General features: G+C 41.8%; 1 protein-coding gene across 1 annotated transcript in view; it reads right to left on the bottom strand.

The window, feature by feature from the left end:
* The window catches only part of RNF149 (ring finger protein 149), a 44,517-nt gene extending 32,565 nt beyond the window's left edge, over positions 1 to 11,952 (bottom strand). The window contains exon 1 of the mRNA XM_075265091.1: positions 11,257 to 11,952. Within this exon, the coding sequence (XP_075121192.1) occupies positions 11,257 to 11,686 (430 nt within the window). The 5' untranslated portion in view covers positions 11,687 to 11,952. The remainder of the gene's footprint in view (positions 1 to 11,256) is intronic.
* Positions 11,953 to 12,772: the final 820 nt, after the last annotated feature.

Below are 12,772 nucleotides of genomic sequence, written 5' to 3'. Positions count from 1 at the left end.
GGAGCTGTCCGACAACTTCCTGTGCACCCTGGAGCCTAATTAGCATATGTATAAAAACGGACTTAGTCAAACACTATTGAGGCGATTTACATACAAAAGGTAGGTGTGGAATAGCCTTTCTGAAGGCTATGCAAGGATGTGATTAGCTAAAAATGACTTTTCCCAACTTTTCCCAAATGATAGAGCTCCTTTAAGAAAGGCTACTCTTCTCCTACCTTTAAATGTCTTCTCCGGGCCGCCGTTGGCCTGAAATCACGTTTTTTCTCGGTATGCAAAGGAGTTCTCTCAACACTGGGGGCGGGCACCAGCACTCAAACAGCACTGGGGGAGTCCCCAATGCTGCGAGAGAACTCTCTCCAGCGCTGCCTCCATCTTCGTCAGCAAGAGTCTCTTCACCTTCTTCTGGGTCAAAATTAAACACATGTGCAAGTCGGCTCTGCCAGCGAGCATCAGACAGAGCTGACTTCACATGTGGGTGCCAATAGAACTACAGGAGCGTACTGCATACAGTCGCGAAAGCGGCCACAAAAAAAATGGCTGCCCACATGTGAAGTCGGCTCTGCCCGAGGCCCGCTGGCAGAGCCGACTTGTGCATGCGTTTAACTTTGACCCACCGAGCGCCGGAAGAAGGTGAAGAGGCCGATGCTGATGAAGATGGAGGCGGCGCTGGAGAGAGTTCTCTCGCAGCATTGGGGACGCCCCACTGCTGTTTGAGCCCTGGGGCCCGCCCACAGTGCTGCAAGGGAACTCATTTGCATACCAAGAAAAAAAAGTATTTCAGGCGAACAGTGGCGCGGAGAAGACAATGAAAGGTAGGAGAAGAATAGCCTTTCTTAAGCTATTCTGACGTGTTAGTCAGAAAAAAAAAAGTGTTTGACTGATAGGATCCCTTTAATTTGCCAACATTTTTCCAGAATTCCTAGAGGATCATAAAGGAAGAAAAAAAAAGAAAAAAAAAGAACCTTTCTACAAAAGGTTCAAAAGTGGCCAAAAATGCATTTATTTGAAGGTGCATTTTGCAAGCCAAAAAGACTGTGTGACACATTGTACTTTACAAAATGAAATGAGAAAGGCCTGATCTAGGGTTGACGGCTACGTAAATATTTTAGTAGCAGCGCCAGTGGCAGGGTTCACCATAAGTGCAAAGGTAAATGTATCCAAGCCACCTGTGCACAGGAGTGAAGCTGAAACTGCTATGATACTGCTCTGCTATTCAAAGCTGAAACGTAAGATCAAACAGAAGCACAAGATGTCACCCAAACCTAGGTCCAATATCAACCCAGGTATCACATTAAGAGATCCCATAGATATAACAATTACCCATATAACTACCATTTACTCTTCCATAGTACAACTGCGGTCAAAAACTTCAGCCTATTCTGGGACAACACAGGAAAACAGTAGCCTGATGCCCAAGGATGTGGAGACAAGGCTCAGCTGTAATTTCAGCACAAATAACTGGTGTATACAAAGCAGGTTACCAACAGCCTCACACACTGGCCTAAAAAAAGAGATGTGAGATATTTTAGGATGTTTTTCTGGAAGTGGTAGGAGTATGTGGAGTTTGACAGGTTTCATTATAGCAGACAATAAGGACATAACTATCTTAACAAAAAACAAAAGATATCTATCTATATCTCACTGGTCCGCAGATGGGACTTACCCCATATGGACAGCAGGAGCCATGGCACTGCAAGTATATAACCTTGGAACAATATAACTTCATCCACAGTGTGGTTGCTGTGCCAGGTTAGTGCAGCTCAGCTCCCAGCTGACATTCCAGGGATCTCTATGGACTTGCTATAGAGAAGCAAAGTACAGCACTTGGCTATCTTCAGTGGTCCCAGAGTTGACTGGTTCATCGGCATGCATGCTCAACTGCTGTTCCATACAAATGGGGGATGCAAGGTCTTCGTTCTTATAGTCCTTACTGATCAGATACTTATCACAGTCTTTTAAAAAGGGTTTTCCAAAGGGGAGATCACTTTTATTTTATTTAATAACATTAGATAGTGAAATATAGCCCTTTTTAATATGTTTCTTCCCGGGTCTGGAGTGGTAAAAATAAAGTAAAATAAAAACAAAAAAAAACAACTACGTTTAAATGGGGTCACGGGATTCCCTTGTGACTGGTGGGGTCCTAGTAATCTTACCCTTCTCATTTGTATCGTAGATAGGTAATAAGTGTCAGTCTTAGGGCAACACCCTTAAGGCTATGTGATAGAAGATTGTCAGATACCAAACAGATGTCTCACTTTGCATGTATAGATACACTGCTGTGAAAAAGTATGTCACCATACAGGTTTCTTTTACCTTTTTTTTTTTATCAATTATATTTTCAGATTACTTACATTTTTCAGATTATCAAACACATTTTAATATCAGAGAAAGTTACCCTGAGTGAATACAAACTGCAGTTTATCAATGATGATATCCTTTATTATGGGGAAAAAGTTATCCCAACCAACCTATTCCAGTGTCAAAAGTAATTGTCCCCTAAACCTAACAACTGGTTTTACCACCCTTTGCTGCAACAATTGCAATGTAGCATTTGTAATAACTGCCAATGAGGCTTTCACAGTCCTGTGGAGGAATTTTTGGCTACTCTTCTTTGCAGAATTGTATTAATTCAGCCACATTGGAGGCTTTTGTAAAAGGACTGTTTAAGGTCGTGCCACAGCATCTCCATTGGATTTATGTCTGAACTTTGACTAGGCCACTCCAAAACCTTCATTTTTTGCTTTTTTTGCCATTCAGAGGTGCGATTTGTCGGTGTGCTAGTATCATTGTCCTGCTGCAGAACCCAAGTATGCTTGAGCTTAACGCTGGACATTTTCCTTCAGGATTTTCTAAGACCAGAGTCTAACAGCAAATCATCCAAGGTCCTGAAGCAGCAAAGCAGCCCCAAACCATCACATTACCACCGCCATATTTGACAGTTTTTTTTTTCTGATCTGATTTGTTAGTTTTGCTACAAATATAATGGGTGACATGCACAGGATTTCAATCCTGATGAACACAGCATCGGCTACATACGCAGTGAAGACGTCAACTTGGAAGAACCAAATGGCGTGAATAACAGTCACCAGATGCGGCGTTACAGGGACGGCCATGCTGTGCACGGACACAGGGGGAACTACCTGAGCAGCATTTGCATAAATGAATAATAAGTAAATAATAATTAAAGAAATCATAATTGAAAAACTGCTTTTCTATTTCTCGTCTGACATTTAGATTTGTTTGATAATCTGAAGCATTTAATTGTGACAAATCTGCAAAAACAAAAGAAATCTGTAAGAGAACAAAAACTTTCACAGCAGTGTATATCTAAAATATCTCAATTTCTGAATTGTAAATATGGCTTCAATGCAGTTCTCCACCGAAATGTATTTAACAATACTCTGGTGATAAACACGAGATAGAATGTTTGGCGGGACTCTTTCTTGTTATATGCATTTCGTATCGTGGCAATTTTTCCTTGAAATAAAAGCTGAAGGCAGACTGGGTGCTGGCAACTTGTCTTGGTGCCGACCAATCCTATGAAGAAAGAATATGGTGGTTGGGTGATATATCCCTAGCAACCAGACTGTATGGCAGAATGTATCTGTTCAGTGTAAAGCTGGATTGGCACAGTCATGGTAAACTAGCAACCAGGCAGCTATCACACCATGCCACCATTCATCTCTGCCTGTATTCCATATTGGTAGAGAAGCCATATGTGTGAGTTACAGTGAAGTGGTTTCCTCTATTTACAGGCATGATCAAACAATATTTGACCAGGAGACATTGTACTCCAGGAGGTCATAGACTTGACCCATATGGCGAACAGATGTCTAGAGCATGGTAAACCCTCTACAGTCTGCATTTCTACCTCTATCCGCGTCATTGCCCTAGCTTAGTGCAGTAAGAAATGTTTGCTGAATAGGAGGGAGGAAAATGAAAAGAGGCAGAAGAAGGATGACTGCCTATTATGTGTAAAAACAATATATCTTCTCTCTGCTCTTCTTTTTCAAAGAACTATAAAAAGAAAATGCTTCCATATTTATTTTTGCAGGCATCACAAAGAGCATTGCCTGGAAACATTTCTTATAGAGATGTTAAACAAATCATTTTGTCACAAAAAGATAAGATTATCCTGACTACAAACATCACTTTTGTAACTCCTCAGCATTGCATAACCAAAAATCTGTTATTTGCAGCTGGAAATGTTATTTTAATCATATAGGAAGATATACGTGTAACCCTGCGCTGGAAGGTAAAGTCCTGCCTAGACCTGTTATTGCATGACTAGTTAGATGCATTCTCACTTTAGCCTCCATGATATACTTATGGCCTCACTATATACTTACTAAGACCATCATGGCCTTTTAGAATAGGCAGAGGACATCTAGACAGTACAGAACATTACAGCAATGTCAAAGCTGAAGTTACTTATTTACACCGGTTAAACACCAAGTATGACGTCTACAGAAAAAGCGCAGTGTTTACATGTCCCGCTGCACATCCAGAACCAAGGACAGGGTAATATTGGGAAACAAAGAAGCAACTTCATTTAAATTTCAAGAAAATTTGTATCTCTGTCTGCATCCATGAATTCAGGTCAGCCAACTATCAGTCCCCAGATGTTTCCTCATTGCGTCTCCATTGTTCTCACATACAGACAGCTTTGTCTGCTCTCTCTCCAAGGACAAACACCTACTAGAAACAACAATACCAAATGATATCATCTGGAGCAGAACAGTAAATACACAAATAAAAGCTAAGGTAACTGCACAATATAATATGCCAGAAGCCACGCAAACACTACTGGCACCAGTCTTGGTGTAAAGCCAACCATACACATAAAACAGCCATCTTACTACTAGTACATAAACATAGTAATAGGGGATTACCGTAAGTCTCCAGGAACAAAGGATCAGGTATGTGGAAATTCCATATATAAATCTATCTATTTTTTATTTATTTATTCAAGCTTAGATGATAGTCAAAAAGCCCAGGAATATTATCTATTGCCTGAGCTGCAGTCAATGATGGCCGAGATGCAGTAACAGTACCCCATTCTGTGTATAGGATGGGGACCGGAGATACCCCCGATCAGCTGACACCTGTGCTGTCAGTCCCCCATCATTCAGATATTTATAATCTAAATCTTAAAAATAGGCCACAAATAAAGTAAAAATACTTTCAAAAATAGAAGTGTTAATAGTTTATTCTGGTCAACGAACAGTATACAAAACAGCCTCAATTCTTCTAGGTACTCAAGCATATTTTTGGCAGGGAAGTTGTTCCAAACATCTTGGAAAACTAACCACAGATCATCTTGCTCAAATCCTTCTGTCTTTCTTTGGGATTAATGACAGACATGATGATGTTGAGATCTCTGTGGGGGCCATATCATCACCTCTACGACTCCCTATTAAAAGGATTGTCACACCAAAAATTGATATGATTTACACTCCTTCATTCACTTTACCCAACAAAAAATAAACTATTAACACTTCTTACTTTGTAGCAAGGTTTTCCATATTGAAAACTTTTGCACAGTACCATATACCAACCACATATGACAATTGGCATATGCTGCCTGGCTAATAATAGCCTATGTACATGTCAGAAGAATTTGGTTGGCTATATACTGTACATGACACAGAGTGTCAGAAAATCCAGAAAACTTTTAATTGCATGTCATTATTGCAAGTCATCATAACCGAGACAAGCAACTGCTTGACATAAACAGACTATTACTAGGAGCCACGTGGGTGTTCCTCCATCACATGTCGAAATATTCCATATTGGATTAGCATTTGCTGCCTAGCTAAACACTATACATCAACCATTTTAATATCTAGCTATTTAATGGGGAAACTTGTAGTTATTACTGATACAACTTTGAGAGAATTCATCAAAAAAAAAAAAAAAAAAAAAAAAAAGCAATATGGCCATTCTGTGCTTTGTCTTTAGGTTTGTGATGTGTTTTTTTTTATGATTTAAAGGGATTCCATCACAAAAAACACGTTTTAAACTAAAAGCACACAAGACTAGCCTTTATTAATGCTATTCATCTCTTACCTTTACCCTGAAGGTCTGCGCCACCGTTTTTGAATTTTTATTAATTCTTCATTGTGCTCAGAAAGCACAGGGGGTGTTCTCTCTGTGCTCTGAGTACAGTGTAGTCATCCATTTCAGTACCACCTTTCTTCTGCTCCATCGTAAGAGACCACCACAAAAAGGCCGACAGACATGCACAAGAAGATTAAAGAGGAGAAGAATGGCCAACAGAGCAAAAAAAAAAAAAAAAAAAAAAAAAAAAGAATGCCCCCTGTGCTTTCTGAGCACAATGAAGAATGAATAAAGAATTCAAAAACAGCGACGTGAACCTTCAAGATAAAGGTAAGAGATGAATAGACTTTATAAAGGCTATTCCTATGTGCTTTTAGTTTAAAACTTGTTTTTTAATGATAGAATGCCTTTAAAGGGGAAGTCCAGAACATACATTATCTTTTCCTGGAAGCCACGAGAAGATAAAACGTTTTTGGTCCTCCTGATCACTGGGAACCCAGCAATCAGACACTTATTCCCTATCCACAGGACAGTGCATAAGTATCCATATCAGGACAAGCCCTTTAAAAGAAAATCATATGCTTTAAAAAAAAAACAACACACACACACGAAAGCTAGCCATAACTACCATAACTAGAGCATGGTAAATAAAAAAAAAAATTGCCATTGTCCAAAGTAATGGCAATAAGGAAGAACACCACAAAAATCCACTTTTTAAAGAGAGTTTTGTGTTTTCTAACAGCAAACATCTGACCACAGCGTGACAAAGAAAAAATAGTTACTTAAAATAAAAAAAAAATGTATGACCCAGATTTACTAACAGTTAGACAGCGTAAACTCAGGCAGTCTGAAAATACGCCAGATTTATCACGGTGATTGATGCTGGATGATAACTCTGACATATCTAGACTGGACTGTAGTCCACATTTATACCGTCTTATAGGTGGCTTACTTAGAGAATTTTGGCACATCTTTTTCTGAGAAGACATACCCACATGCTTAGCAAGTCAGAAAAAATTTAGCTCAAACTAGATGCACCACATTTACACCAAGGTCTATTGTAACCAGAATAAAAACCTGGGCTTATGTGTGAATCACCCTAGAGTCGCTTTCACTCAGCAGCATATATCACCTTTATGTCCATGTTAGTAAAATATAAATGTCACTAAATTAATCAGAATTCACTGCGCATACGGCCAAATGCTTCCATCTGCCTATGGATTTATTTACATATGTGCTGGTAGTTCTCACGGTGCATACAGTAAGCACACTCCGCAGAAATTGATGATCTTCTGCTTGGCCATAAGAACGTCACCCAATTGGTGCCCAAGCCAACTCACTCCTGTGCAAGCCAAAGGTCAAGAAAACCACAGAACCAAAGAAACTCTCCACTGGATCCCCAGCAAACAGACAGGTAAGACTAGGTTCACATCTGTGTTCAGGTTTCCATTTAGGGGATCTACTTGGGGACCCCTGAACAGAAACCTCATCCGCATAAAAAAGCGGTTACCTTAGGAAACCCACGGACCCCATAGACTATGACATACACTGATGTTTATGTAAACAGATGGCCTGCTGTTTGCCTTTATTTTTTGCATCTGTTTTTAGTATCCGTTAACAAATGTGTAAAATGGATGTAAAAAAACGTGATCTAAATATAACAGGATTGAAATTTCCTGACTAATTCTATTACGGAGACAATATTGTCTAGTAACCCCTCACCTCCAGCCTATACTGCTGGATTCACACATAACAGATTTAAAGGGGTTCTATCAGTGGGAAACGTCATGTTTAGCTAAGCAAATCCTTGCATATCCTTTAGAAAGGCTATTCCACACCTACCTTTTGTATGTAGATTGCCTCAGTAGATTTTGAATAAGTCCATTTTTATACATATGCTAATTAGCTTCTCCGTGCACCCGGAAGTGTCTGTGATCACAGTCTGCTCTGTGTGTATGAGGGCAGGGAGAGGAGTCATCAGCACAGCAGTCTCTACTATACATATACATAGGGAATAGCAGAGAGGAGTGCACAATGAGACTTCCGATGCACGGAGAAGCTAATTAGCATGTGAATAAAAACAGACATTCAAAATCTACCGAGACAATTTACATACAAAAGGTAGGTGTGGAATAGGCTTTCTAAAGGGTATGCAAGGTTGTGCTTAGCTAAAAATGACATTTCTCAATGATAGAGCCCCTTTAAAGGGGATTTCGTGCTCCACATTTATTTTTCAAGGTCCAGCACCAGACCTTGCGTAGATCAGTTATTTCTGTGCAGGGCCTGGTATCAGAACCCCATAGATCACATACAGATGACCAATCCTGTAGATAGATCATCAGTATGAAAAAATGCCCCACATTGCGGAAAAGCAGCTTCTTTTATTGCAGATTATGTTGCGTTTTTTTGACCCAAACCTAGGAGTGGCTACAAAAGGTATGAGAAATATATAGGAAGCTCTTATACTTCTCCCTTCTGCTCAATCCACTTCTGGCTTTGGCTCAAAAAACCACAACAAAATATGCAACAAAAAAAAGCTGCTTTTTCGCAACATGGGGCCTCAGCCTTAAGCTTAGGCCCGAAATAGCAGCCCACAGCAGGAGAAAAAAAAAAAAAAAAAAAAGCACCGTCAGAAAATCCACAGCAGAAAGGCATTATGGTTTTTCCCGCATCAATTTTGACAGAAAGTCTGCAGACGTTCTACTTCTATCATACCTATAGGAAGTGTTTCCATAGGTATAACCGATATGCTGTTATTTCCAAAAACACAACGATTTTGGACATCGCAGTATTTCCACTGTGGGTATAGCTCTGCAATGTATGGATGGGATTCACTAGAATCCCATCCACACATTGCAAAAGATATGAAATGCTATGGTCTTTGCCGCAGTGTTTCCGCCACGGCCAAACCACGGCGTTTTTACCACGTGGAGGATTCAGCCTTAGGCTAAGGCCCCATGTTGTGGAAATGCAATGTTTTTTGTTGCAGAATTGGGCCACAGTCAGGAGTGGCTTGAAAGGGAATGGGAAATCTAAAGGACAGGTGTTCCCTTTCGGTTATATCCACTCAGGACTTTGGCTCAAAATGGCACTTAAAATATGCAACAAAAAATGCGGCGTTTCCGCAATGTGGGGCCTGAGCCTTAAGCATGCTATGCACATTAGATTTTTGAGGATATCATTCATACAAACGCCTGTTCCAAACTCAGAAACAACATTTCAATGAATGTTCATTTTCCCCAAACACATGAGCTTTACCAGATGAAACTAAAGAAATTTTTTGAGAGAAGTCCTCAGTAGTTGATACCTTTTTTAATGAAACTAATAATATAAAAGAAGTGACACAAAGGAAATTATGTCAATTTTATAAAACTGTTTTATGAAAAAATAATTTGTTAACATAAAAAGTATTTGACACAGAAATATACAATCATAATACAAAACGCACATCTGTTATTAAAAACAAACATTTGTTCCGACCTATGAGATTTCTGATGGGCAAAAAAATCCAACACAACCAATTTTGGTTTTGATCAATTTTAGTTTAATGGTCGGCTGTGTGGGATGAATGTTCGTAGGTTTTCATACAAAACAATTGTTTGCCAACTGTTCACAATATGACACTTCAGCAGTATAAAATTTAATAGCCACCTTATTTATAAAAATGCCTGCAACTGTGCCATTCATCTGAATGAAACCTGGAATCCACCAAAACGGCCTCATTTACAAGAATGGCGGCAGAAATCTACTATGTGTGAATCCACTCTTAGGCCCAGTTTACATCTGCGTTTGGGGAGTCCGCTCAGGGACCCACCCCGAACTCATTAAAAAGTGGTTAGCAAAGAAACCACACGGACCCCATAGAGCATAATGGGGTCCGTGTGTTTTCTGCACAGTGTCCGCACGAATCATGTGGAAAGAAAAGTGCAGCTTGCACACGGACTCCATTACACTCTATGGAGTCTGTGTGGTTTCTTAGCTAACCACTCGTTAAGACGTCCGGTATTCCGTTCGGGGGGGAATACAAGAACGGAATACCAAACGCCGACGTGAACCAGGCCTAAGGGAGCCTTCACACGGAGTTAAGCTCCTGCTCATTCTGAACGTAAAACTCTTTCAGAATGAGCGCGTAAAAACCAGATCCCATTGATTTCTATGGTTGCCGGCATACGTGCGTATCTCATTGAAAGCAATAGGTAAAAAAGCCTCCAATTGATTTCAATGGGTAGCGCGCGTATGCCGGCACCCATAGAAATCAATGGCATCTGGTTTTAACGCGCTCATTCTGAACAAGTTTTACGTTCAGAATGAGCGGAGCGTATACTCCGTGTGCAGGCTCCCTTAGGGTACACTCATAGAGCGGACAACGAAGAGAAATTCTCCTTCATTTCCCCCCGCCGTATTTGGCTGCGGTCTAACCATGACGAGACACCGATGCAGGGCATCAGTATTCCATTGCTGCTTGTCACTGCCGATTAGGGCCAAATAAATGGGCCTAATCCACAAGGAGTCTCAAGATGCAGAATCCATGGTAAAATGAAGCAGGATGATTATTTATTTAGCTGCAGTCTATGCCTACCATTGAAAAAGATCAGCAGGGAATTCCCAAGTGTGAACGTACCCTTAGTATTATTATGATCAACAGGTTGCAATGAACATATATGCCGATAGAGTAGAGGTGATATTTATTTCTACTGAAAACCTTTCTACGTAGATACCCCTGGCTAGAAAGTTCATTGTACCAGGCAGGTGGACTGTGCACCCCATTATATAGGAATACATTTAGTCCATCAGTGTGCAAACCAATCAAAACATTGAAGAAATAGAGGAAGAGAAAACTGCCTTAATTTAAGGCTCTATTCATACCTCCGTCTGAAATTCATTCATATCTGACTAGAAGAATAGCGCAGCACTATTGTCCCTGACTGATACTGTGTCTGTCAGGCAGCATTGGTGTCAGTCACGTGACAGATCAGATACTCTTTGTTTTGTTTTTCTGATCTTACCCAAAGAGAAAAGCAAAAGACTGGACACAAGTGTGAACAGTGCCTTAACATCTACATAGAGCTATTGCCAGTTCCTGAAAGTACTAATATAAGTTTATGAAGCAGATACCTGGCAGTGGATGATCCCCCAATAATACACATGCTGTGGGTGACACAGACCACCAGTACCCACCCAGAATAAAGGGCTTACCTAGATGTGCCATAGGAACCGTCCCATTGCCATTCTTGGCCTCATTGTAAATGACCACCGCTGATGCCTTCCTGCGGGCAGCGTTCACCACCTTGTCTTTGAAGGTGCAGCCTCCTCGGGCCACCAGCGCTATCCAGGGCTCTCCCTCCTCCATGGCCCTGGCACTCATGCCGGGCACAATGTACTGGGCATCAGGGTGACAGCCCTCCAGTTGACCTGGATCGCGGGGGAAGCCTACCAAGCCTTGGACGCTCTCCTTAGGCGAGCTGTCCCCATAGCGGCCGCTCTCTGTGGTACCCAGCACCGTGGTGTTGGTCAGCGGCTCCGTGTACTCTGTGCGGACCAAGGCGGTGAACCATTCCAAGGAGCGGGCGGAGGAGCCCGGGTACAGGGCACACAGCAGAGACACCACACACAGCCAGCTCAGCATCCTCTCCTCTGCTTGTCAGCCCCTGGGCACAGTGCAGGGCATTGACCCTTTGTACTCTAGTCAGTGCCGCCGAGCTGGCATGGGCTGTACGGGGCACTGAGCTCTGCTCCTAGCACTCGCTGTCCGTGTATGACCGCACAGTCCCCCGTGTCACCCCGTACAAGCTGCTCGCTGCCCCTTGTGACAGTGTTTTGCTCGCACAGGTACAAGTCACCCTCCTCCTCCTCCTCCTCCTGCACTGCTTCCCCTTATCCTGATGGCTCCTCCCTTTCCTCTTCCCTGGTGCACAGGCTGTGTCCACACACGGCTTCTCCCAGCGGCTCCATGTTACTGCAAGGTGTCAGTGTGGATCCTGCCAATGGCCGCTCAGTGACAAGATGGTTATGTACAAGTACAGACAGGACAGCCATCTATTACCGCACAGAATAATAGCTGACATAGGAAATGTGCTTATAGAGCAGGGGTGATGTGCTGTTCACATTGAAGGTCATCTCTGCGTTATTCTCTTCTTATGGAGAGACGATCTCATTAATAGCCCACAGATTAGTGTGCCATTCCCCTTGTACTATGCCATCAGTTGGCATTACTTGGCTTCTGGTGGGCTTTTTTGGTTGCTAGACTAGCCTAGACGGCTCTAGCACTTGGAATATGTCTGTTATGGTCAACAAAAGTGACCTTAGTGTGAATAGAGACTAAACCAACTGCAACACCCAACCTCCTGCTTTCGTCAGTGCTGAAACCCATATCTGCTATTATGGTTATTGACTGGTAAAATATGCCGCACATCTCTGAGGCTGAAATGCAACTTACTAGACATATGACCGTGACTTCTCAGAAAAATGGGTTAATGCATCAAAACCGCGTTGTAAAATTCTGCGGCCAAGTAAGCCAACTTTTATATGCTTCATTGTAAGGCCTCATTCACACGACCGTGTAGACCAGGGGTAGGGAACGTACGGCTCTCCAGCTGTTGCAAAACTACAACTCCCAGCATGCATACTGGCTCTGCTGTTCTGGGAACTCCCATGGAAGTGAATGGAGCATGCTGGGAGTTGTAGTTTCACAGCAGCTGGAGAGCCAAAGGTT

Source organism: Leptodactylus fuscus, chromosome 2, assembly GCF_031893055.1.
Source record: "Leptodactylus fuscus isolate aLepFus1 chromosome 2, aLepFus1.hap2, whole genome shotgun sequence".
NCBI classification, from domain to species: domain Eukaryota; kingdom Metazoa; phylum Chordata; class Amphibia; order Anura; family Leptodactylidae; genus Leptodactylus; species Leptodactylus fuscus.
This window is presented reverse-complemented; position numbering and strand designations above follow the sequence as displayed.